Source organism: Babjeviella inositovora (genome assembly GCF_001661335.1).
Source record: "Babjeviella inositovora NRRL Y-12698 unplaced genomic scaffold BABINscaffold_7, whole genome shotgun sequence".
Taxonomy (NCBI): domain Eukaryota; kingdom Fungi; phylum Ascomycota; class Pichiomycetes; order Serinales; genus Babjeviella; species Babjeviella inositovora.
Window position 1 is genome coordinate 491,875 of NW_017566844.1, and position 25,767 is coordinate 517,641.

At 48.6% G+C, this 25,767-nt stretch overlaps 9 protein-coding genes and 1 non-coding gene across 10 annotated transcripts in view; all 10 read right to left on the reverse strand.

Annotated features, from left to right (window-relative positions):
• Positions 1-2,351: 2,351 nt before the first annotated feature.
• On the reverse strand, positions 2,352-2,423 carry BABINDRAFT_t226. Its single transcript has one exon. It is a non-coding gene; the product is annotated as a tRNA-Gln (tRNA).
• A 557-nt stretch (positions 2,424-2,980) lies between these two features.
• On the reverse strand, positions 2,981-3,565 carry BABINDRAFT_37264 (uncharacterized protein; the record flags this gene model as incomplete). Its single annotated transcript, XM_019131812.1, has 1 exon — positions 2,981-3,565. One exon carries the CDS (start codon positions 3,563-3,565, stop codon positions 2,981-2,983), a length of 585 nt encoding a protein of 194 aa, XP_018984839.1.
• A 374-nt stretch (positions 3,566-3,939) lies between these two features.
• Positions 3,940-6,594, reverse strand: WAR1 (War1p). Its single transcript, XM_019129069.1, has one exon. It carries the CDS (start codon positions 6,208-6,210, stop codon positions 4,327-4,329), a length of 1,884 nt encoding a protein of 627 aa, XP_018984840.1. The 5' UTR covers positions 6,211-6,594; the 3' UTR covers positions 3,940-4,326.
• A 650-nt stretch (positions 6,595-7,244) lies between these two features.
• On the reverse strand, positions 7,245-10,504 carry HMG1 (hydroxymethylglutaryl-CoA reductase (NADPH)). The gene has a single exon (XM_019129070.1). It carries the CDS (start codon positions 10,325-10,327, stop codon positions 7,301-7,303), a length of 3,027 nt encoding a protein of 1,008 aa, XP_018984841.1. The 5' UTR covers positions 10,328-10,504; the 3' UTR covers positions 7,245-7,300.
• Positions 10,505-11,107: 603 nt separating this feature from the next.
• Positions 11,108-12,268, reverse strand: BABINDRAFT_37639 (peptidylprolyl isomerase; the record flags this gene model as incomplete). Its single annotated transcript, XM_019131827.1, has 1 exon — positions 11,108-12,268. The coding sequence occupies one exon, from the start codon at positions 12,266-12,268 to the stop codon at positions 11,108-11,110; it is 1,161 nt and encodes a 386-aa protein (XP_018984842.1).
• A 680-nt stretch (positions 12,269-12,948) lies between these two features.
• RPL6 (60S ribosomal protein eL6) lies at positions 12,949-13,996 on the reverse strand. The gene is made up of 2 exons (XM_019127159.1): positions 13,874-13,996; positions 12,949-13,585 (listed from the first exon to the last, which is right to left on the reverse strand). The coding sequence occupies exons 1-2, from the start codon at positions 13,886-13,888 to the stop codon at positions 13,064-13,066; spliced, it is 537 nt and encodes a 178-aa protein (XP_018984843.1). The 5' UTR covers positions 13,889-13,996; the 3' UTR covers positions 12,949-13,063.
• Positions 13,997-14,499: 503 nt separating this feature from the next.
• BABINDRAFT_161907 (uncharacterized protein) lies at positions 14,500-19,288 on the reverse strand. Its single transcript, XM_019129071.1, has one exon. It carries the CDS (start codon positions 18,964-18,966, stop codon positions 14,911-14,913), a length of 4,056 nt encoding a protein of 1,351 aa, XP_018984844.1. The 5' UTR covers positions 18,967-19,288; the 3' UTR covers positions 14,500-14,910.
• Positions 19,263-20,075, reverse strand: BABINDRAFT_161908 (uncharacterized protein). The gene has a single exon (XM_019129072.1). The coding sequence runs from the start codon at positions 19,628-19,630 to the stop codon at positions 19,310-19,312; it is 321 nt and encodes a 106-aa protein (XP_018984845.1). The 5' UTR covers positions 19,631-20,075; the 3' UTR covers positions 19,263-19,309.
• A 437-nt stretch (positions 20,076-20,512) lies between these two features.
• On the reverse strand, positions 20,513-22,082 carry BABINDRAFT_161909 (DUF3112 domain-containing protein). Its single transcript, XM_019129073.1, has one exon. The coding sequence runs from the start codon at positions 21,861-21,863 to the stop codon at positions 20,559-20,561; it is 1,305 nt and encodes a 434-aa protein (XP_018984846.1). The 5' UTR covers positions 21,864-22,082; the 3' UTR covers positions 20,513-20,558.
• Positions 22,083-24,805: 2,723 nt separating this feature from the next.
• BABINDRAFT_176412 (uncharacterized protein) overlaps positions 24,806-25,767 on the reverse strand; it is a gene marked incomplete at its 5' end in the record, with an annotated part of 1,898 nt that continues 936 nt past the window's right edge. The window contains one exon of the mRNA XM_019131015.1: positions 24,806-25,697. Within this exon, the coding sequence (XP_018984847.1) occupies positions 24,901-25,697 (797 nt within the window). The 3' untranslated portion in view covers positions 24,806-24,900. The remainder of the gene's footprint in view (positions 25,698-25,767) is intronic.

Below are 25,767 nucleotides of genomic sequence, written 5' to 3' on the forward strand. Positions count from 1 at the left end.
AACAACCCTGTACGAAAAAAATCTATGCATTTGGCTAACTGTGCATCTTTAAAAGCTTCTGCGAAATAACGTAACTTTAGAGTTACTGTTTTGAAAGCCAAAACACGAAACTGCAACTGCGTACCTGCGATAAAGGGTTGCCATCATGAAGTTTGATGCTCAGATATTTGGGTTCCCACGTCGATTTCCAGCATCTATTGTGGTACACCTCTTGACTTTGCGACCAATGTTGGCCTGTTATTCCTTGGGCTATTTTCAACCCTGTGACACTGGATCAAAAGGTACGGCCAAAGGCATATAGTAAACACCCGACAATCCCGGCCCACATTAGGGAGTACTCTCGTAGTACTTAAAAATAAGGGCTAGTCTGAAAAGACTATTAGTATTAGATCTACTGCTTAATTTCCCGCCATAAACTTCTATTTTCGGTGGCCTACACCTTAGAAGTGTTTTGGAGGCGTCGATAAGGGACTTACCCTAAGCTAAGTCTTTAGGGTATAAGCTCATATATGTAAACCTAGACTCCGGTTTAGCTTAGATTACCCTCGCGAGACAACTGCTAGTAATTGGGTTGGAAACAACAGAGGGTCTTAAATGATCTGGGAATCTTTCATATGCCGATTTAACGTCTCTCCCGGCACCTGTTAGCCGGCATGCTCTGGTACTCTGAAAAATCACTTCGTGGCTCATGTTAGACCTGCAGGTTACTGCACATCTATCTCGCATGAAGTTCCTGTGGCATGGGCACGTCATGGTTTTTGTCTCGACTGAACAGAAAAGCCTCAGGTCAGATGCACACGTACGTACTCGCTTAGAAGCTGAGCCAATGCCGCTGGGGAATATTCAAAAATACCCACAGCCCCGCAACGCCTCCTGATCCTCGGCTGAGTCGGCTCTAACTTCAAGCCATCTTTTCTTTGAAAAGTGTGTGGATTACCTATCTGCATGACGGATATTTAAACTGTATCACGTTTCATTAGCGCCTTAGATCAGTTCATTTTGAGCACGGTGACTGGGTTCAACGACCGTATCGTTTTTGTCGGCTTGGCAGAGCCTCTCCTTCCAGTGGCATTGAGCCTCTTCCTTGCCGTGGACTGTACGAGTTCGTAAATATCACGCCTGTTAAGCCTCCTTCGATAGACGCAAATGAGAATACGGAGGTAGCGGAAGTAGAGCTGAATCTTCCGTGCCCTAGCAAAAAATAGTCGTGCTCATAGCATACCTCTTTGCGTGTCGTAAAGAAAAAATGCCTCCATCCAGTGGAAGGAGCCGGCGGAAGACAACGCGCATGCACGTCTGCTGGAGGTGTCAAACAGGGAAAGAGGAGCCGGACGAGCGGCCGTTTGGCAACTGCCTCTGTACCCTGGCTTCTCGCCCCAAACCGACACTGACAGAGGGTAAAAGGCCACTGTAAAAGTAGATTTCAACCCTAATCTTCAATTAGATAACCAATAGAGATATTTACTTCATGTAACACCAGCATTTCTAACCTAAAAGTTGGTATATTTAGTTACACTTGGAGCTCTCTAGCGTAACATTCGTACCTGTGTCTGAAATGCGCAGCTAAGCCTTTCTTATACGTTAGAGTCGCTTCCTCCGAGGGTCCCATGAACCTCCGTTAGTGCCAACACACATTTCAATAACGCCTGCTTGCATACGGCCTTGACGTCAGATACATACACAAGTTTCCTATGGGCGCCGCGGCGTGGTGCAGCCAAGCCAAGGCTGGGACCTGAAATTTCAACTAAGCGGGATTCCGTGACTAAACCACAGACTCTGGTGCCATAAGATTTAGCTACTCAGGGCATGATGATGCATATACATGCGAGTTTCAAGTTAAATATATTGTTGCGATCTATATATAGCTTCCTTTCTAATCCCGGTTATATTTCTTGGCTTAATGACGTAGTCAATACTTACATATAAGTTTATCTTGATAGACATGTGCTGTCAAGTTTGTGTTTGAGAATTCTATATCAATACATATATACATTAAATATATTAATCACCCAGAAGACGAATTAAGTATTTATATACGTAGGTATACAATTTTAAGAACGATAATTATTCTTAATGTGTCGGTATTATAATCATATGTATATATGAAGGGCTATATGTAGGATATTTAGTATTGTACACCATGACTGTACTTAACTAACAATTTTGCAAACTTTTTGTGTCCCGGAACAGGTTTGGATTTCTTAGACCCAAATCACTAACATGCGTATAAGAGCGATCCATGAAAATACCCATGGGCCATTAAATTAAAAGCTTGTAACTATTGTGGAAAAGAAAAATTCCACCACAACCTGATAATTTAGGTCTGAGGGACCTAGTGAGCAAAAAGATTCAGGTCGTACCCAGATTCGAACTGGGGTTGGTCGGATCAAAACCGACAGTGATAACCACTACACTATACAACCTCTGGTTATCTAAAAGATAGTTCTCACACTATATACAATGGTACTTTTAAGAGCAATATGTATGTACTTCTGAATTACACTTCAACTGGCCGTTCAGTGTGGTAGAGAGGGGGATGTGCGAAATTCATAATATCTCGTTCTTACCTTTGTACCCGCAGTGAGTATCCTCCTATATACCATTGTTCTCTTGAGAAAACCTTCCGGCATGTGATAAAGTTATCGCATGATACGTACCTTTAACGCATTTACAAATTTTACGTATCGGCATAGGACATAATTTATAAGAGCGACAAGCTCGTTTTTATAAAAAAGCAGTTAGGGACAAATTTACCCATCCAGCCGCGGAGCTGGAAGACTGATTAGAATAAATTCCAGGGTATTGCTCTTTTTGTTACATTCACCTATAACCCTTCGCATTCCTGGCGGAGAAAGCTGTGTTACCCAATTGGAATAGCTGCAGATACAATGAACAATTTTCTTAGTTACGATACCAAACGGTACCTCAAATACCCCAACAGCTATTAATACATCCTGGTAGACCTTACACATGCTATATATCACCCACCTTTCTTGAACGGATACTTGACCTTGGTTTCACATAACGTCGGAGGATCACCCACAAGCGGATCGTGTTGAACATGTCCTACGAACCAGTACCGTCTATGATTGGCGTAGAAATCCTGCCAACCCCGGATATCCTCTAGGGCTTCGTCTAAGTCCAAGCCTCTTAAATCGTAGGTTAACTCGTCTTTTTTGCGGAAACAGCCCGAGCTGAAGGCTCGTGCCGCATCCTTTCCTGCGAAAGCAGAATAAGAACCCCTAGGTCCGTACACTGACCGTGATACAGTGACATCGTAGAGCTTACCGTTGATCCCGACGTAGATGGGCTTGGTAGGGTCGGAACCATCGAAATAGGAGAGCTCATCCATGGTGAGATTCAAGTAGCTACCAAAGATCTGAAACTGGAGGTAACGCGGATCGGTGAGACGGCCCTCATAGCCCCAGGTAGGTGTGGAGGTGAACCACCAGGAGAAGAAGGCGTTGGCAAGGAGAAGGCCTCCCACGATTCGAACCACATCTAAAAGACCTAATCGCGTGGATTCTTGGGGTATATGTGGGGTTTTAGTAACATTTGGAGGCATAGCAAAGGGTTAGGATGGGTTTGGCAATGTAACGGGGATATCTAGTTGGGAGTGATTGAATTTTAGAAAGTGGTTCCACTGATGGGATTTTTTTTGAAGCCGCAGACCTGCAGAGAAGCAAACGTTTTGAAGGTGTGGGAGTTGATCGAAGATTTGACTTTTAATAAAACCAAGATCCTAAAGAGAAGCTTACGTTAAAGAAATTAGAGCATTTTTTAGGAAAGAAAATCGTATTTCCGATTTTCACTCAGGTAGACTATAACTTCGCTAGAATCTTGATTTAAAATAAACCCGTTTCTGGGAACGGGATTGTGATTTACGGTGAGATCCGACACTAGCCGTATCACCAGTTATATTTTTAGTAATTTTTCATGCCTCATTCTTGAACTAGCTAACTCACCATCCAGATTACCGCCCTTCTACCCAAAAGCTTGTTATATCCCTATCCCAATTATTTGTTGTCTTGTCATTTTCTATATCATTTACTTTATCCGGTTGTGATATCATTTACTATACCTGAATTGCATTTGCATCCCACATCTACCGGTATGTATCATATCACCCAACCCCACAACATTTAAATCTATCGTTTCCACTCATAGGCATTTCATTTGGCTTCAATTAAAGACCCCCAGGGTATCTTTTATTTTGGTTTCAATAGTTTGTGGATCTCCCGAATTTTGTGTAATCAACCACCGTTTGACCATATTGCCATCGCCTGCTTACGTAGCCGTTGCCTATTCGTAGGGTTTCTCGGTATATCATTTCCCAACCACGCTCTTATCCTCCCACTTGTCAAAGTTTGGTATCTCAAAGTTCGATTTGACCAAGTCAGTCCAGAACTCGTCGTTTAACGCCCAGTAGGACATCTCGAGCGAGTTGGGGTCGGCCAACATGTCGTTGTAGTTGGGGGTGGGCATTATCGGATACACAATTGTGGGTGAGGAGGTGTCGCTGGGAGCAATATCACGCACGTCTTGTGTAAGCGGCATGGGTGAGCGAGTCTGGGTGTGCGCGACGTGGGAGAGCATGTCCAAGCCGCCCGCGGAGGTCTCCATGCGCCATAGTTGACCCTCGGGCATCATAGCTTCGTGACGCGGGGACTCTGCAAAGCCAGAAAAGTCCAAATGTGGCGAGCTGTCGAGATTTGCTCCGAGATCGGCGTTGAGTTCCGTGCTGAGCTTCGACCCAACTTCCTTCCCGATGAGGGTCTTGACCTGCGTTGCGTACGTCTGGATGAACAATGCGAGAACCAAGCGCATCTTGCGCAATAAATTGTGAAGCGGATACGTCTGCACCGAGACGTCGATGATGCTGGAAATCTGCTGGATAGGGATGAGCGAGTCAGTGGGCACGGATTCCCTGATACCTGTGTCCATGGTGATTACGAGATAGCGTAAGCGCAACAACAGCCCCGCGGTGTACAAGATGCGTGTGGAGTAGAACAACGGCATGCTACTAAGTTGCTGTGGCGAGAGCGACATACAATGGCGCAATGAGAGCTGGCACAGGTGGGAGCAACGCGTGATAGCGGCCATCATGTGGGTGCTGTGGATATCGGATACGTGCTCCAAGGACGGTTCGTGGAGGTACGCCTCGACGGAGTAGTAGTACGAGAGAAATTCATCATCGTCTGGCGGGATCGTCTTCTTGAGCTCGTCCAACTCGTCCTGGAGATCGTTCACGATGTAACGGCAACGATAGCTGTTAATGTCGAAGGAGGTGTGGTCGTCTGGCGCGTGTACCGTGAAGTAGATCTTCTCCAACTGGTGGATGAGACGCGCGAACGACGCAATGCTGGCAAGGCTCGCATCGCCACTTGCCTCAAGGCTGACGCAACATTCCTCCAAGTACGCCATCCAACGCACCGTGATGCTCCTGCGCATGAAGAGCGCATTACTCACAGAAACGAAGTAGACAGATAGAACCATTTTTTGACACTCAAGGCTCTTGGGATCCTGGATTGCCATGGGGCGCATGATAGCCCCTTGCTCGCGGTTGAAGTAAACGTATGGGCGGCCCGAAAGCCCGATGTAGTACGGGCGTCCCGAGAGCCCGAGATCTTGCACCATCGAGACGCAAAGCGAGTTGACGAGGTGATAGCGACGTTGGTGGAAGAGCTCGGGGGAGTTGTTCCATACACAGAGCAACAAGAGACACTTGAGGAGCTCGAGCGACTTGTTTCCAATGACAAGCACCTGGTTCGTGATGGCCTTGATGCAGAGGTTCTCGAGCAAAAGGTCACTAGCGCTCGCGTCGCGGAGTCGTTGCACGAGCATCGTCACAGTGTTCATCACCGTGAGAAAGAGAAACGGCTCTGAGGCCCGTAGCTCTGCGAGCTCGCATGTTACTTCCACAAAGTGGTAGCGCGCGCAGATCACGGACTTGTATATTTGGAGCCGCTCTTCAGCCTCTGCGAGCGTCAAGAGTCCCAGATCGACTATATCCGGCTTGTGCTCGCTGCTCAAGAGTGCGATACGCTGGTCGGCGACGGAGGTCACGTCTCCGGCGATCTGGGGAAACCTCGCCTGTTGGAAGGAGGTGATAAACTTCAACTCGCCCTCGAGATGTGCGCGCTTCATTGTTACAGACGAGCACCGTATAGGACCACTACTGAAGCGCATACCAGGTGCGTCCGTACGCATATTTGCCCGTGGTGTTTCCATAGCTGAGTCTGGCGGTGTGTTCCTCGCGGCGTGCGCCTCGTCGAGCTTGGACGCGAGAAACCTGACCTGGTTTTCCAAATCTTCGATCCGCTCGCCGTCCTTTTTCTTTTTTTTGCGCGGGATCACCTCGATCTCGCATTTCCGTTCAGTTTTAAGACATCGCGAGCATGGGCCCATGGGTTCGGCCTCGTCTGCCGGCGTGCACCGCACTTTTAATGCGTGGCACGATTTGCACGCCACCGCGCGGCGTGCCTGTTTGACTCGTTCGGTTGTTTCTGGAGAGTTTTCGAAGCCAACCATATCTTCTGATTGTCGCTTAGGCATTGCTAGAAACACTGTGGGATTATATAGCGTGGAGGCTTTTTCGATGTCGGCAATAAGAAAAAATATCAGCCGTTGCGGCCGGCGCAGAGGCTAAAAAAAGAGGAGCGTTTCATGCAGGAGCAGTAAAACGGCATATTGTGTGCAGGAACGGGATATCTCTCAGTCGAGACCCCTTGAGGCTCGTTATGGAAAGATGGGTACGGAACAAACGGAACGACGATGGGAGAGATAGGACCCGGCACCGCCGGAAGCTTATACTCTGGTTATTGCTACCACCCCCGGTAGTGCCAGAGTATTTTAGAATGGCATATTACATAGTTATGGTGTGCATGACGTCACAGGGGTGGATCTAGGAGGAGGTATTTCCGATGCTAATAGATCACTTAGAGGGAATTGCGGGATCGGTCATAAACCATGGAACTCTGTTTGCCTGTGATTATTTAGACCACTGCGGTATAGCCTTTTCGGAAGGGGTAGAAAGACATGCGTTGTGACCGTGACCGGTATACATGCCACATTCAAAATATGGGGCTGAAACCGTTATAAATAGCTTTAGCTGGAAAGACCCGTAAGTTTTAAGGACTTTATGTGGTATGGAGCCTAGTTTATGCAGCTACACCCTTCTTCCGAGGGGAAGCTAAAACTCGCCTGGCAGCATCCCTCCGAGCTACGATTTTTTTATGAAAAACGATGAATTAAATTAGTAATTTTAGAAGGTATGAAATGAGATTTTAGACCAGAGGTTTTAACCCTTCATGCAAATTTTAGCACCCTCTTGGAGACGAGCAACGTCCTGAGGGGCGGCAGGGGCAGCGACAGCACCCTTGCGGTTGTGCTGCATATGACTTTGGACCAAGTGGCCAGCAGCCAAGGCAGAACACAACGAAAGCTCGGCAGCCAACACAGCGGAGGCTACAATCTTGGCCAACTGTCTGGCATTGGCACCCGGCTCGGTTGGGTGTGGGCCACGGACACCTAACAAGTCCAACATGGCTCCCTGTGGCTCCAAAATAGTACCACCGCCGATAGTACCGACCTCAATGGACGGCATGGATACGGAAATGACCAAGTCACCGCCGACATTTTTCATCAAGGTGATACAGTTGGAGGATTCCACGTTCTGCGCTGGATCTTGACCGGTCGCGAGATACACCGCCGTTACCAAATTCGCAGCGTGAGCGTTGAACCCCCCGATAGAACCAGCCATTGCGGAGCCGATAAGGTTCTTGCTGATGTTCAACTCCACCAAGGCATCCACGTCGGACTTGAGTACTTTTCTGACAACGTCAGCAGGGATACGGGCCTCGGCCACAATACTCTTACCTCTACCCTCGATCCAGTTGATCGCAGCAGGCTTCTTGTCGGTACAGTAGTTACCAGAAACAGAGATGACCTCCATGTCATCCCAACCAGCTTCTTCGGTCATATACTTAAGAGAGTATTCGACACCCTTAGAGATCATGTTCATGCCCATGGCATCACCAGTAGTAGTGGTGAAACGGATAAACAACAAAGTACCCGCCAACGCGGTTTGGATGTTCTGGAGACGGGCAAAACGAGACGTCGAGTTGAACGCCTTCTTGATAGTGTTGGAGCCCTCTTCGGAGTCCAACCAGATCTTGGCGGCACCAGCACGGGCAAGCGATGCGAAGGTCACACAGGGGCCTCTCGTCATACCATCCTTGGTTAAAACAGTTTCAACACCACCACCAGCGTTGATGGCCTTACAGCCACGCATGGTGGAAGCAACAAGACAGCCCTCAGTGGTAGCCATTGGGATGTGGTACGGCTTTCCGTCAATGATCATTGGACCTGCAACACCGACAGGAATCGGCATGTAACCGATGACGTTTTCACAACAGGCACCAAACACGCGATCGTAGTCGTAACCCTTGTACGGGAGACGAGCAGTGTCCAAAACCGAAGCGTTGGCCAACTTAGCAATGGCCTTACGACGAACAACAACAGCCCTGGTGTTATCAGCTAGTTGCTTTTCTAACGCGTAGAGCGGAAGCTTCCCAGCAACAACTAACGACGCAACCTCGTTGTTGTGTAATTGTTTGACATTACCGGCCTTTAAGATATCGGTACACTCCTCCACACTGCGGGGCTCGAACGGGCCGTCTTCGGACTCTTCGTCGCTAGATTCATCGCTGACAAGGGAGGATTCCTTGACGAGGAACTCTTGTGGTGGGGTCATGACCGGAACGGAAGCAACCGACTTGGAGGCTCTACGGGAAGACTTGGCTCTGGAGATGTCCTTTGAAGCAGGAATAGAAGTGGCACGAGCTGCATTGAGGAAGTAGGCGTTTATGGTGACGGAAAAGGCAAAAGCAAAGAGCAAGAACTTGGAGATAAGCGGGTCTCTGATCGAAGCACTGACCTTCTCCAACAAGTAGAAGCAAACGTCGGTGGTTTGCAAGAAGGCACCGGAGGGCACATAGATACGGCTTGGCATTACGGTGACAATGGTACCGGAAGGACCAACGGAGACATGCTTGACAGCAGCCTTAGACAAGCCGGCGACGGCAGCGGTGAGGGAGGAGAGATCGGTGTCGTCGTTACCGTTTATCCACTTGGTACCTAACCAGTAAGCGTGGGTAGCGAAAACAGACGCGAGGAGAGCAACCTTGAGGGAAATCACAGTGGCCCCGCTTGACAACGACAATTTTTCATCGGCCCTAGTGACGCTGTCGGCCACCGAGGCGGAGATGCCGTCTTCCTCGAGCTGGGACTTGAAGTCAGATCTCACACGGATGATGCCGATCTCGAGTTTCAACGCAAGGCAGGCAGCGTAGAAGGTGAAGGTCAAGAGCAAGTCATTGGCCAAGATGAGGGCACTCAAAAGGGAAAAGACACGGAGACCTTCGAACTGGGTGGCGTAGAGCGAGCAGATGAAGAAGGAGAGACCAACAACAAAGTGGTCTCTGGTAATCTTGCCGGTGTTTTCGTACACGGCCTTGCTGATCAATGAGCGAACGTCTAAGACTTGCGACTGTCTCAAAATGGCGGAGGTAAGGAGAGTCTTGTTCTTGAAACCGACAATGGCAACGAGGAATGGAACGCCTTCAGTGATGCTGAGGAACGGAATCTGGACGTCCAAGATCTTGGTACAGGTAGCGAGCGCCAAGATAAAGGCAAAGGTGGAGGACAAGAGGGTGACAAAAGCCATCCAGAACTTGGAGCCCTGTTTCTGCATGTCGAAGAACACAGTAATGACATTGTTCATCATCACCAAGTAAGCAAGGGTGATCAAGGCGATGTCAAAGGTTTCCGCACCGCGTATCAAGCTCTTCAACTTGTCAAGGACTGAGCGTAAACACTCCGCGTACTTGTTGATCCCGTGATGGTGACGGATCTTCCAGGTAGTTTCCCCGGACAGGATATCACCAACGGAGGAGATTTCGTCGTAGTTGACGATCAAGACGCGTTCCGAGGCGGCAAAGCCTTGGAAAGTGCCATTGATGGACGGAATCAGGCGCTCGCCGACGCTCTTGAATTTGAGCGAAGTGATCGCCAAGTGGTTGGCATCTGGGTGCAAGCTCCAGTCGCTAATCTGCTCCCAGCCGTTGTAGTCGTCGGAGCCAGGGGCGTGGTAGAAGGAAACGTCATTGTAGGAGATCCCGCGGCCAACGTACTCCTCAAAGACAGAGAGGTAGGCCACGGAAACAACCAAGGTGGTGAGGAGAATCACGTGGATCGGTTTGTGTGCCGAAACCTCGGCCAAAAAAGAGGCCAACGCACCCACGGTTTTCGTGACAAAGCTTTGCATTCTACCTCTGGAGGGTTAGTATCGATTTGGTGTTAAAACGGCATGTTAGCCGCCAAGTACAGCTCTGCCCGGTAAGCTTTCTCTTTCAAGCTGGCACACAGACCTAATCTACTTACGTTGAAGCCAAATAATATATATGCAAGGAACCTTGTGTACTAGGGATTGACACCGAGAAAGAGAACGTGGTGGCCTATGGAATTTTGAAATAGCCGCCTGTATGGTTTGTGCTGACACCATGCAAAACGCGACTTTTTTTTTCGCAGTCTGTGTATTACATAAGACGCCGAATAAACGACACGAACGATGTGGCGGTGGGAACACGACCTGCAGACGCCGTGCCATGCAGGATCGTGAACGTAATAAAGGAAAATATAACTCATCACTTAGAGGTGGCCAGTAATACAGGAAGGGTTGTTCCTGTTCCCTAAGTTATGTGTACAAGACTTGAAAATATAATAGTGGGTATCTTGACCAAAGGAGAAGGGTGTATGAAGTTTTTTTTTTGGGTGAACAGAGGGCATTTTTCCATTGTTAATTCGCCTGCAGCTCAGAGGAGCGGTTTATATAGGCAACAGGTGCATGTTTTAGCAGCAGAGCCAGAAAGGGTTTATGCCTCCCCAAGTGAATTCCAATAATTTAGCTCCAAGGTCGAAATATCAGAATAATACTGATATCTACAGGCTTGCTTAAGAAATGCGTCTATTTCAAGTCTAAAAGTACAGAGATGTGTAAGTTTGTGGGATAATACAGATACCGACAGCCGGTTAAAACCTGGACAGCTTATTTGATGGAGACAAGCTTGACGTCGAAGGTCAATTCGGAGTTGGCTGGGAGGCCTGGCATGGCCTGCTTGCCGTAGGCCATTGGAGCTGGGATGACAATCCTACGTTCACCACCAACGGCCATACCGACAACACCAACGTCCCAACCCTTGATAACCTCACCTCTACCCAAGGAGAATGCAAATGGCTTACCAGAGGTGTTCTTGTCAAAGACCTTACCGTTCTTCAACTTACCGATGTAACGGACACCGACCTTGTTACCAGACTTGGCGACTGCACCCTTACCGACAGTTCTGTCTTCAGTGACGACTCCACCGGCCAAGGTCTTGACAACAACCTTCTTTTCCTTCTTTTCTTCCTTCTTGGAGACCTCCTTCTTGGCTTCCTTCTTGGTCAAGGTAGAACCGGTCGGGCCCTGTTCCAACTCCTTGGTGAACTGGACAGTCTTTTCCTCTTTCTTACCCTTTTTCTGCTTCTGCTCGGCAACAGGGGCCTCAGCTGAACGCTTCTTGTTCTCCTTCTTCTCGACGATTTCCTGGATCTTGGCTTCGACATCGGCACCTTCCAAGTTTTCAAAGTCAGAGAGGATCTCATCCTCATCTGGAGTCAAGTCGTATTCGTCGTCGGAGTACTCTTCATCCTGGTCTTCGTCAGACTCATTGTCGTATGGGTGTTCGACGTAGTTACCGGTCAAGTGGATTGGGTACGAACCGGTGACCACGAAGTGGATTTCTTCTTCTGGAGAGATGGTCAAGTCCAAAGTCTGCTGGAATTGAGACAAAGGAGACAAGGTACAGATGACAAATTCTTCAACATCATCCTCATCCTCAGAGTCACCCTCAGAGTCCTCCTCGGAGTCTTCCTCGGAGTCTTCCTTGTTGTTTTCTTCGGCCTTGGCGGTCTTGGACTTCTTAACCGGCTTTTCCTCTTCGTCGTCATCAGAGCACTCATCGCAGTCGGAGTCGTCACATTCACCACCGGCAACAGCTCTCTTCAAGATTCTCAAGGTGGATGGAGCATCCTTACCATCAACGGATTCAGGGTCAATGGCAGCCAAGGTGATTCTGATGGTGACTGGGTAGTCTTCGACACAGGCTGGTTGTGGGTCAAATGGCTTCAAGGCCAAGTTGAAAGTGCTTAATGGCAATAATCCAGACATTATGGTATTTTTGTATATGATCCAGTGATGAAGAGGAAAAAGTGGCTCGGGTTATAGGGGAGGAGGGGTAATATATAGGGAGAATGTATGGCATGCGCAACAAAAAATTTCGCCCGCGGAAAAAAAAAATTTAAAAAAACTTTTAAGAGGAAAAAAAGAAATGTGAGGAATACGCGCCGCATGGATACCGTTTTGGGGTTAATGGCTGTACGGAACTCCCTGGAAGTAGCCCGAAGGCGAAGAGGTACGAAAATAGCAAGCTTGACGGAGGGACTGAAACGGGAAACAAACAATAAGGGATTTGAGTGTATTTTTCCATTTGCGTAACAAGAGGCTGTATCGAGACGTGGCATAAGCGTTGATGGAAGCGAGAGACGTCTGTTAATCCAAACTCGTTAATTACGGTTGCGGCTGATATCGAAGGACTCAGAGATACGTCGGAACAAAGGCATCTTTAGCTTCGAGTAATGGAAGGCATACATACTCCCCAATCACGTAAACCGAACACCTGGATTCTAGTTGAGCTGGGATTCAGGTAAGAACAGTCGGACAGCTTACGGCCCATCGCACACTTAAAATGAATGTAGATCCAAGAGAAACCCCAGTTTCGGTTATTTCGATAAGAGAAAAGCCTACTACCTCCAGAAAGGGCACCAGCCAAACGAGCATCAGTAATTAAATTGTTTTCCTATAAAGTTTTATTAAACCACGCACTAAAAGATCAGAATCTGAAGAAAAAATAATTCAAACATAAGTATACATCAATAAATTATTCAACCCACTAAATTAAGAAATTTAGAAGTTCAACAAATGTGGCTTGTCGCCCTTCTTCAAGGAGAAAGAAGAGGCCAAGTACTGCTTCAACAATGGGGTGGACTTGATAGAGGCCAACAAGCCGGCGTCGACGGTCTTTTGGTCGGCAACACGTTCAGCCTTGACTTCCTTCTTTGGAAGTTCTTCACCGAAGAAAGCAGCTTCAGACTTCTTGGACTTGGAAGACTTTTCTCTGGCAAAGTACTCAACGTTGAACTTGGAAACGTCAACAGAGGCGACATCGACCTTGGTGGAGGTGGCAATGACGTATCTGGCGTTGACTCTTCTCAATGGAACACCGTTGACCTTGAATGGACCGGAGACCAACAAGGTGTTGTCTTCCATAGACTTCAAGTAAACAACTCTCTTACCTCTGAAACGACCAGCCAACAAGATCAAAACGGTACCTGGAACCAAAGAAGCGCGCAACTTCTGTGGACGGGCAGTCTTTCTGGTTTGCTTAGCGACTGGAGCGTCTTCAGATGGGTACCACTTGGTTGGAGCCTAAAAAAATGGTGTTAGTAAACTAAAGTCTGACAAAAGATCCGTGAGACAAATTTTCTTCCCAAGTACGGTGGACAGAGACCAGACCGTGGAGGGTCCCTCTGCGAATTTAGGCAAGAGATGGGCTCTATCGATGGCGGGCAATGCTTTCGGTAGGACTACCAAGGCCTGGAAGCGCCGACGGTTGCTTTAACGCTGGAATCTTTGCTCTCCCTCAGCCCAGTCCGCCGTCACTTGGAAAATTTTTCTGTCTGCACAAGATCGTAATGATGGGGGTGTATCACTTACTCTTGGGGTGCTCATTTTTAAAATATTAATTGGTATGTTAAAAACGAAGAAAGGAAAATCCAAGCCTATCTTTTTACTACCATTTGTTTTATGTAAGTTCACTTTTCACCAAACAGGTGGCCGGACAGTGCGTGGGCCGGGCTCTCACAATGTTAGCGAGAGGGAAGAGAGAATCTGTGTGTGAGTCCCACTCCCAGCACCCAGTGAGTATCGACGGAATTGGTAGGCTCACTCACTTTTGCACCTTTAGGCGGTAAAATTTTTTTCGTCGCGATTTGGCGCAAGGGAGCCAGTGAAAATTTTCGCGCGTGCGTGCTGCAGGCTTCCGTAAAGGGAAACAGCAGTCACAAGTGTTTTGTAAGTTTTTTAGAAAAAAAAGTCTCCCATGCCAGATATTCCTCCATATTCCCAGCGATCCATAGGCTCTGACATCTCGATATATAGTCACGTGATAGTCATGTGACATATACTGAGATTAGCCGGACCTATCGAGTAAATTAGAGACACTCCAGTATTAATTTTATATAGTCTTTATGTGCCCATGACCTTTCTTTTTGGGTGCCATCTCCTCCCCTACTCGATTATGTAAGCAAACGGTACCCCCAACTTCCCCGTATATGGCTGTCAAAGCAGGAGCTCAAGTGTTCCTTACATAAGTTGGGGTGCCTAGCATACGGGCTCCAAATTGTAAATATAGAAGGACGAAGTGGTCCCGCATAACGAGGAGGAATGAAGCTAAAGGGAATACAAAGGTTCGACAATATTATTAATTTTATTGAAACTCAGCAATTAATTAAACTTCCCCATGGTATTCTACCGTAGAGATCAAATACTATCCCCGTATGTTGCTTTAAATATCGGGACACCCTTTTGAACAAAACATGTATCTTACACACCATCTTTCTTCCCCCCTGTTCACAAGCTCGCCCTCCGCTAACGAAGCATATCAGTATGCACTACAACATACCCTCAAACCTCAACAGTAATATATATAAAATTCAGGGTATAAACGAAAAGTAAAACAGAAAATAATCTCCCTAGTTGTAATGGAAGTTTAAGGTGATGGAACCGGTACCAATGTTAACGGTAAAATCCTCAGTTCTCCCAACCACACTCGATAAGTCCACACTAGCCGTGCCCACTTCAACGTTCTTCCCGAACTTGTGGTTTTCCTTGACAGTGATGAGCATCGTGGTGTCCACCGACGCCTTGAAAGGCGACGATTCATGCCACTTCCATACCCCACCGACGGCCTTCACGGCTCTCGTCTTGTACAAATCTTTAGACTTGGTGGAAGACAGGAGGGAAACCTTTACCACCAAGGCTCCGGCATCGAAGTTGCCCTGGGCCGACACAATCGTCACGCGGCCCGGCATAGCACCGTTGGCATCAACACCTGATTCGGCAAACGACGAGGCGCCCGAGGTAGTGCTCACGTTACGTCTGTGGACGTTGAAGGACGATCTCGGAGTCGGGGCGTGGGGCGAAGGCGGCACACTGTTGCCTCTCGCCGCCTGCACTTCGTTGGCATAGTTGGTGCGCGGATTGACCGCGGAGTTAAGCGGAGCAGGCGGCTTTAAGGTATCGGATTCCAACGCCAGTTCGCTGTCGGGGTCGCCCATCGCGGCATTGGCCTCCAAGACGGCCGGAGAAACGTTGCTGTCATCGCTGACATTGCTCCCAGGCACACTCTTGTCCTTTTTCTTCAGGAGAAAGGTGGATTTCAAGAAAGAGGTGCCCTTCTGGCCCGCACCGCCGACCAAACCCGCAGCACCACCCACGGCACCACCAGTTATATCGGCAACACCGCTAACAACCTTCAACGGAGCGCCGGTAACGTCGTTGAGATCGATACCCACGCCGGAGACCTTACCCACTACCGGTCTGATGTACTCGGGGGCAAAGAGCGCCTTGAACCTAACGAGCCCCTGGGTGTCGAGCTTCGTGCTGAACGAAACGTGCTTCAATGCCTCGAGTTGGGTCAAGTCAACCATGGCCGACCCAAGCAAATCGTCGTCCGACATAGCGTCCCAGTCGTAGACCTGAAGCAAGAGACGGGAGCGGGACCTGGACGGAATCGGCAATGTCACCAGTTCGTTCCACGTCGGATCCAACGTCTTCTTCACCTTCTCCGACTTGAACACCTCGCAGTTGTTCAAGAAGAGCTTCACGTAGGGATCCGACTTTCCGTTTCTGTCGGCAGCCATCAAGCCTTCGGCGCCCAAAACTTCCAATTGGAGCTTCCCCACGTCTGCCGCCATTTCCGAGGCAGGCAACACCACACTACTAGGAATCAATTCGAACTGAACTTGCACCGAGTTACCGTTGCTGGCCACATCCACGGGCTTGGAATAGCCCTTGGTGAGCAAGTCCAAGGTGTGGAAGGAGGTTTCGCACACCACATCGTCCGACGACGTGACCTCGGCCTTCTTGGCAATGCGCAAGATGAACTTCGAGTTTTGGAGGTCGCGGATGAATGCCTCGCCAGAGTCGGCACCGAGAGTTTTCCCCTCCGCGCGGGCACTCACATACGCAGGGAACGCAAAGTCGTCGAGGATAAAGTGTACAAACAAGCCCAGGCGGGTCAACAGCGCGCCCGTGATGTCGAACGACAAAACCCCCGACTGGAACGAGGTGACCTCGTCAAACGTCATGGACTGCTTCTTCGGCCCGATCATCTCGTCCTCCTGGACGTGCTCGTACCACTCGTAGTCCTTCGGATTCTCTTTGTACAACTTTTCCATCCTCGCCTGCTCCTCGGCGTCCTTTTCGTCCTGTTCCGCCTGTTTGACGGCGGCCCGTTCCAAGGCGGTGAGTTCGTCACGGGTGTAGACGGGCATCGTCGGGATAAACGAAACAGAGTAGAAGATGGTGCCCTTGTTTTTGTTTTTAAGCGCAAGCGGCGCGGTGATGACTTTCTCGTTGCCTTCGTAGGCCAACCAGTTGCCATCCGGTCCCCGCTTCATGAAGTCGCCCACGCTGATCGCAGTGGACCCTAACGGCCGGTCCTTGGTCATATTCTGGTAGTCGAATGTGTCCAACGCGATGTGCTGGTGCTCCGTCTGGATCGGCAAGTAGAGTACCTCGTTCCACACTGGATCCAAGCAGTCGTCGATGGTGACGGTCCGTGACAGCAAGCGCCCGTTGATGCTCACCTTGACGTATGGGTCAACCTTGCCAACCACCTCGAGGTTCAACATATCCTTCGCGTGGCGGATGTTCAAGCGGAGCGCACCGACTGCCGGCAAGTGTCCCGTAGCAGACTCCACGCCGGTCATTGCAAGCGGCTTCCAGAGCGCGGAGAGGCGTATCTGGCCAGACGAGTGGCACTTAAACCAGTCCTCGCCGCGAGAAAGATTGAAAAGCACGTCGTCGAGCGGACCGGAGTACTCGGCAATCACCGGGTTGCGATCCTTTTTGCCCTGGTTGTCTTTGACGGTAACCGTCACTGAGGCTCCCGACTTGGAGGTGACCAAAGTTTCAACACTTTCCTCCCACGACGGCTCGTTGGTACGTTTAAGCGCACGGCAGTCTCTGACCTTTTCGCTGTTGATGCGGATCTCCGCGTATGGGTTCAAGACACCCACCATGGACACGGAAGTGTCCAACTTCGCGGCTTCGTGAAGCGTGAGCTTCAAGATACCCACCTCGGAGTCCATTGGCAACTCCTTGGTCCCATCCTCCAACACCTCCGGCGCCTGCACGGGGTACCATCTGAGCGAGTAGCTAAGGGTTCCATGGAGCTTGTCGCCGTCCATGATGCGCGCGCTCAAGCCGGTAAAGACATCCTCTTGGAGCAACTCGCGGAGGTCGAACGTGGCCGAACCCACAGGCTTGTCCGCTCTTACGCCATTCGAGTCCAAGCAGTCCAAGCAGAGCTGCTGCTCCAATGAGTTGACCAAGAGGTATTTGGTTTCGTTCCACTTCGGACTGCTGGTATCGGCCTTGACGTCTGTGACCACAATCTCGGCCGCGTTCTTCTCTGTGTAGAGGTTGAAGTACGGGTCGAGCGAGCCCACGGAGTCGGAGCACTGCAACCCGGTGGCGCTCTCGATGGTGATGGCCAAACAGCCGATAGCGTCCTTCGCCTGCGCGGCCATGAGCTCCTCAACGTTGACGTCGAAAGAGTTTGGCGCGTAAACCATCGGTCTCAACGTTCCGTGGATCAACGTGTTGACAAAGGTCGATAACCCTGGAATCAACGACATGATATCCAAGCCGAAGGTGTCACCACCCACAGGCTTCAACGCGTAATCAATCAACGGAGGCTCCAAGAAACTCACCGAAACCATCTTGATGTGCGGAAAGTTGTTGGAAAGCTTCAACTTGACGTTCATTCTGCCGACAAACTCCATATTTTCCACGAGAATCGGCAACGACTTTGAGACAAACCCTTTCCCAATCCTGACCCCGAGTGCAACCTTCGGGTTGACCTTGGTTTTGATTTCGTTCTTGGTCATGTTGTCTGTGTCCATCGGCCGGAATGAGAAGGCCCAGTCCATCTCGACGTGGTCCGGTCCCTTCTTCGTGTAGGACTTGATACTATCGACGGTAGGCGCCTTAGACCCCAAAGTGAACTCGTCAAGTGTCAAGGCATCGATCCCAAAGCCCGGCGCAGCGTCTTCTAAGATGGCCTTTGCCTGGGTGAGCACCATTTCAGACAAAGCAGGCATGTAGATGACCCAGAACTTTGCCAAGAACGAATTCATCCAGTCCATGGTCTCGGCCTGGGTCTCGAGGCGCTCGCTCGCTACCACGCGCGTCATGTCGTCGCGGATGTTGCGGTTGAAGCGGCGGAACTCTGCACGATACACGGACGACGCGCAGAGGAGGACGAGCACAAGCGCCACGAAGCCCATGTTCCAGCGTGCCACAAGCCACGAAAAGAAGCACGTGCCGACTACGAGTACGGTGTTGTAGTACCAGTCAGAGTAGAACTTGTCGATGATGTAGTTTTCGACAAGCTTGTTAGAAGAGACATGGGTGTGGGTGGAATCCCAGCCACCGATGGGTTTCCAGTTGAAGCCATGCGCTGCCTGGACTGGTGCAGTCTCAACTGGCAAAGCCTTTTCTGGCAAAGTCTTTTCTGGCATAGTTATTTCATCCTTTGAGACCGGTTTCCCATTTTTTGGAGCAGTAGCTTCCGGGGAGGCCTTTTCAGCCGTAATCCTGGTTGAGTCCCCATACAACGAAGTGTTTTGAGTGCTTGGCGGTGTTGGAAGCGCGGCGCCCGGTGTTGGAACGTTCTTGGGAGTGTCTACAGGCCCTGAGGCTGCTTTCTCCGCTAAATTGTCCAGCTGGGCTGTTAGTGTCTGGCAATTGCAATTGGTCCCCCACAGAATCCTCTCTAGGGTATACATACAAGTCCCATGGTGTGTGAGATGGCAATGGTCAATGATCAATGGCCAATCGTGATAATTAACAGGAGTGTCAAAGTTAACCCAAATAGCAAGTTGCGGTCCGTTCTCCCTGGTTAAAGGAAACTCTAGTCGCGTGCAGGAGAGTCTGGTCACGTGCAAATTTCATGTGCTGATGTAAGGCGTTTCCGTTACAGGGTGGGGAGCAGGGTAACCCACGGGCCATTCCAAGTTGATGCACTAGGACCGTGGGGGATCGGCAGAGACTTTTCATAACTATGAAAGCGATTACTCTTGGAACCATCGTAAGATACCCCAGTTCTGGTGTGGCTCTATAGGGGTTGGATTTGTCGGTTTGGCTGCAACCGCTATCCTGGTATGCATGATTGGCGCCGTGCATGTACCAGTATCCGTTCGGGTTTATCGTCAAGTTAAACAAAACGGCGACGAACACTGGTAAAGCATTGAATGCAAAATAATCTTGGTTGAATAGGCTCACCTTAGGCTGTGTTATTTGCTATAGATGGTTTTTATCAATCCAAAAAAACGTGATGGGTGAGTGGAGTGATCTGCAGGTGTATGCGCTACGACTGTCTCACATCCCAACACTTCAGCTTACCGTGGGGTATCCTCGGTGGGTAGATAACCCCTTGTCTGTTCTGCCACTCGTCCTGAAAACATGTGTCAACGTCGTAGTCGTAGTGATTTACACCGGAAATTTATTGTCACTATGAATGTCCTCCAGTCCACTGGCTTTGCACTGTGCTGTAGTTCCCGTTTTACGCCAATTGATTTCTGTAGGATTTGATAAGTTTGACAGATCCCATCATCTTGGGAAAGTGCCAGTGACAGGATCACTCTTTCAAGAGGTGGTGTCCTATATCTTCAGGTATCAGTGGCAGTAGAGCTGGTGTTTGTAGGCCATACAAGCTATTTCATTGTCAGATGTCTGATTCTAGTTACATATGCGGTGTAAGACTGTAGCCCTTTCAAGCTAGTTCGTGCGCTATTTCCCCGTGTACGTCAATGTCATACATTAATTGGAGACGTGTACCTTTCCACTGCGTTTTGCTTATACGACAGCTATTCTGGTAAGATTGCTGCAAATTGCCAAGACTTAACTCAGTGGGGACCTGAAGTTTATGCGCAGTTATAATTGACATGTGGCCATGCTCGTTCCAGAATAATTAAGGCGCTGGTTTATCATGTAGAGCTTTGAGGCTAGAGCTTAAGTACACGAAACGTATACACCAAAACATCCTACACGTACATTCGATGTAGCATTTATCAAACGATGGGCATAGCCCTATAAAATTAAAAAAAAAATACTACACGTACATTTGAGAGTTCTGAGAGACACGCTCCTTTTCGGCAGAAGAGATTCTCCCGACATTGGTGACTTCATGCAGGTGGGATACCAACTTTTCGTTGGAATACTCATGTTGGCCATATGGCTCGCTTGGGGTCTGGATCCCAGTCTGCACTTGTACGTCTTTTGGTAATCTGTCTGGCTTGTAGAATCTCAAGTCAACCCTAAAGACAAGGTAGATGACGTTGATCAACACCTCGAGAGCACCCCACATCACGTACATCAAGACTGGATGGTGGACCCAGGTCTCAGTCGCCTTGGTCTTGTTGCCGAAACAGGCAATGGTACGGAAGATGACGGCAAGGAGAAGGAAAAAGGTAGTCACAGTAACGATGACGATCGAGTGGTTAGTGGAAAGGTTTGGTCTAGATCTGTCTGGCACATCCGAGCTCTCTTCCACAGTGTTGTAATGCTGTTGGTGGGCGGCAATGACTCTGACGGCGTAACGAGAGTGGTGGTCACGGGCCATGAAGGTTCTTTCAGCCTCTTTGGCAGCGCCCTTAGGCACAAAGTGGAAGGTGGAGAAGGAGTCCAACCACCATGGCTGGTAGACGGTGATATTCTTGTCCTTAGTGGTTGGCTTGAAGACATAGGCCAACAAAATCAAGCTGACGGTAGAAGCAACGTAGACACAGTTAAGAATGGCAGCCACCCTGAATACGTTCTTGCACATGGTGTACCTCCTTTCAGAGAGGTAGTAAATGTAAGGGACCACGCCCGAAACTACACTCATGATCACAACACCCACGACACTGGCATATGATGCATTCATGAAAGTCCAGAAAATAGCAGAGTTACCTCCGACCGGATGTCTCCAGGTGAAGATTCTCTGGGCGAGAATTAAGTTGCATGAGACGAGAATGACCGGGGCAGCAATGAGGAAGACCTCAGAGGCAAGACCAAAGTTGACCAGCATAATGTCCAAGCCCCAGCCAATACGGAAACCGAACCCCAAGGTTCTGACAAGGTTGTAGAAGGCAAGCCCAAGCGAAACGTGGAACTTGTGCCCCCGTGACGTGTTTATGGCCCAGATCCCAAGATGGGCAAGGAAGAAAATACCAAAAGCGGCTGTAAAAATCGCCAGAGGCGCAACATCTTTGTGGTCAGGATATGACCCGAACAATGCATTCTGTTGGCCCAAAGTCAGCAGGATCAAGAAGGGTGGGATGGTGCCGCCTAACAACTTAGCAGCAGCTGGCGTGAGCTTCTTGATACCGGTGCCGATCGCCGCACCGTTTGTCAACTGAGCGATAATTGCATCCATCGGGTAAAGTAGAGATTAGTTAAGTGGTAAAGTTCTGCAAATTCAGCTAGTAAAAACTAAGGTGCACTGGGAATGAAAGTGCCTGGGTGCTTGTCACGGGGAGCTGAAGACAAATAATGGACAGGGAGTTAGTCTTTATATATACATCACACATGTGGGCTGCTGTCATTCGCGTCAGGCGTGCTGATATTAATAAAAGATCAAATCGCGAAGTGTCCAGCGCTTGCCGTAAACTTTAGTAGCACGGTGATGACATGAATGGCTGTAGTCTGGGACGGGAAATTTAGGCTTTCCTGGGCGGCGCATGTGGAATCTTGTGTGCATGATGCTGCGGAGAGGGGTAGATTGGGCGCGTGGCATTCCAAGGTTCTTTCAATGCGGCGCAACCCAGTCATCCCCACAAAACCAGAAGAAAAAAAGGGGGTATGGGGTTGTTGTCAGGATAATACACGCTGCTAGAATATACAGTTGGTATGGTGCAACAAAGGCGGTCATAAAGTGGTGGTAAGGATGCCATATAGTCCTACCGTATATCTATGGTGATGCACACATGCTGCGATTTAAGGTTCTGCTGTACCTACTCGAATGAAACTCATGTTCCACTTTCTAATGCTCCGCGTTTGGTCCCGGTTTCTACGCACCAATGTCGAACCATTTATTGGCCAGAGACTGGCATTTAAATCGTAAAAAGAAACGGGTTTACCTATTGGAGATCTTGGAGGGTGCCCAACATTAGGTTTCGCAGGACATTCATTCCACTGTGTGCTATCCTCGTAGATTGCTTGGCTAGCCCCAATACCTGCAACATGTGATTCGAATCCTACAGGTTTCGTCTATGGGCCATTTACCCATCCCGACCGATAGATTTTGTAGCACAATTATAGACTAGGCGGCTTGAGCCACGGGGACATCGGACCGAAAATATTTGTTAATGTTACTCTTTGCGCGTTTTCTTTCATAACTCAGATGTATCTAATACAAACAAGGATCAACACTTCCCAGATAAAAGCCACATGTCTCTAATAGACAGGTAGCTGGTTGTCCTCAGGTGCCCAGAGTTATGTGTTTTTTGTTTTGTATTTTTGCCAGGAAGCACCGAAAGGAGGGATATCTATCTAACGTTTTTGGTCAAATTCCGACCGCCATTTAAATAGGTGGTGCCCTGATGGACATTCCCCAGGGAGTGTTATCGAAGGTTAGTAAGAGCAGCCACAGTCCCGAGGATTCTAAACTATGAGGCAGTGGTCCCAGGCTGTAAAATGGGCCAAGGGATCTCGTTACGTCTTAGGATGGGAGTTTTACCCGTAGCTATTGGATTGTCGACTCGGCCTACATCCGGATCATATGTCAAATTAACTACCGACAATACCCGTTGTTCGGTGGCTTACAGATTGTCTAGCCCTGAGCGTGGATCACTGCTCTTTATGGCTATACGGGCTGCATGATTATCTTTATATAGTTCAATAGCCGGCTCAAGGTTTGATCCGCAAGACTGGTCTACCCCGCTCTCCCAGGCAGGATTTCTTTTTCTATGCAGGCAAATGCTAAATAGATAGATACTTCACTAAATAGGGTCATTAGGTGCTGTAACTAGAACGTCAACGCCGGTATTCCCTGCTGCTCAACTCTAAATTCGAGGGGAACCATTTGTTATCAGTAAAAGATAACCCCGGCAAGTTGCCTTGGCACGTATCAGGTTTGGTGTGAACAAATAGATGTAAGCAGGCCCGGGGAAACCGTTGTACACTGTTTGCACGTGATGTACTACCATGCCAGCAAGAGGAAGCCGCATTGTTTTTTGTTATGACTCTTCGAAGAGTCTACTTTGTAATTGACACATACCCACAGATAGAATGAGTAAAGGTCTCCATTCCGTGAAACTTTATGCGGACAGACTCCAAGTACTCTAAAAAGTTTAAACCCCGAAAACCTCCCATTCCGGAGAGGACCAAATGCGACCGAATTTACATGCGGTGGCCTTATCCTCTATGGTGACGTCAAGTCTCACGTATCAAAGTTCCACCGGGCCGGCGTCTTAAACGCAGAGGATTCTTGTCACTCAAAAATAAATACGGTGAAGGCAAACGGAACGCTTATAGACCACTTAGTCTCTGAAAGTGGCCACAGTTAAAGCCTTTTTGTTTCAGAGACCATTCTCTAAGCTTCCAATTTAATATTAACGTCTCCCCAATCGGACATGTGCACCGGATTCGAAGGGTGAGCGTCAACTGGTACGTGAGCGGATATAACCCTCGTATGGAGATTGGCAGACACTAATAAAAACTCTATGCCATGTATCGAGCGGCTCGTGGGAACTATATACCCCAGCAGTACTCCCGTGACATATTTATCGTCATGGAATGTGTTGTAACACCACAACAATTAAACTTTGGCCATTTTTAGAAACTTTAGGATAGATTTTTTTTGATTGTGAGAAGCGGCTTTAGTCTTCAGCAACAGCCAGGATGGTGTTTTGCAACAAAAAAATGCGAGCCGGCACCAGGGGATCTAAATTGATTTAACTCCCAAAGCAAGACGCTGCAATCGCAATTTTTCTAGCTATCAGTAAAATAATACGCTTAAGGCACCAACTTTGAGAGGATAATTTGGTTTGGTACCGCCAAACGCCCTGCAGCTTGATAGCCAAGGCTATACAAAACGCTATTCACCTACATCGATCCACAGATTTCCAATATGGATACCAACGATTTTCCCGGTCTAATATACCTTTCTATTTATGGTGTTAATAAAAAATTGTTAATACAAGCTTCTCTATCCAAACTCGCCAACTTACAATTGACGGTTTTATCTCTGTACGCAGTAGCATGTGGAGTCTCTATAATGCAGGTCCGATACGGGTGTTATCACCGGTACTGGTAAGAGGTGGCTATTGGTTGCTAAATAGTCTAGATAGCTCCCGGTTGTGAAATAGTTTAGATAGCCTCCGATTGTAAAATAGTTTAGATATATAGCAAAAGAGCGTGGATAGTTTTCGCAAAAAAAAAAATGTTGGGAGATAACCAAGTGGCACACTTGGTTACTGCTTTTCCTGGTTTACAAACTGAGCTTCCTTCTCGTTTAGAGCTTGCAATCGTTGCAAATTTCTTTCGCGTCTCGTGGCGATATCCTGTTCAAACCTTCTATTCGCCCATAATCTCATCTGCTCGCCGTACACAACAACAAATAAGGGGAAAGGAACACCTAAAGCCAAGGCTACAATGGCGCACAAGGTATTGCCCCACCCATAGTTCAACCTTGCGAACATTTGATTAGCAAACAATGGGAATCCAAACCCAAAGAGGGATCTGAATAACGAGGCGGCGCCTAGAGATGAGGCAGCGAAAAGCGGATTCATGTGAATCAAATAACTCTGAATGGTTTGAAATGCAGCAATAAGACCAAACCCAAAAAGCCATAGACCTATGGATGGTATAATCCAATGAAGGTGTTTTTCGGTCGACCATCCGAACCAAAGAAGTCCTAGTGGAATGATACCCCCGGAGCAAACCAACATCGGCAACCTGAATTCGGGTTTGGAAACACCCCCATTTCGTACCACGCACCGCGAGTAGTATTTGTCGCAGGCCCACGTCCAGAAGGAAATCCCCATAAGGTATCCCAAGGCCAAAGGAAGAAATAACAATCCCGAAGTGCCTTTATCGAAACCGTATACATCGCTCCAGACATTGGGAACAGTGACAACCGTCAAGTATAGTATACCATAGACAAATGCCATGAAAGAACCAAGCCCGTATACCATTGGGTGGAATAACAACAACTTTATAGGACGGCTTAGGTTTACATAAAACCGACCGGCCACGGTCTCCCCATCGGCTATTTCATAGATGCACTTCAAATTAGGATTGGCATGCTCCTTCCGTAACCGAGCCGCCTTTCGCTTTAA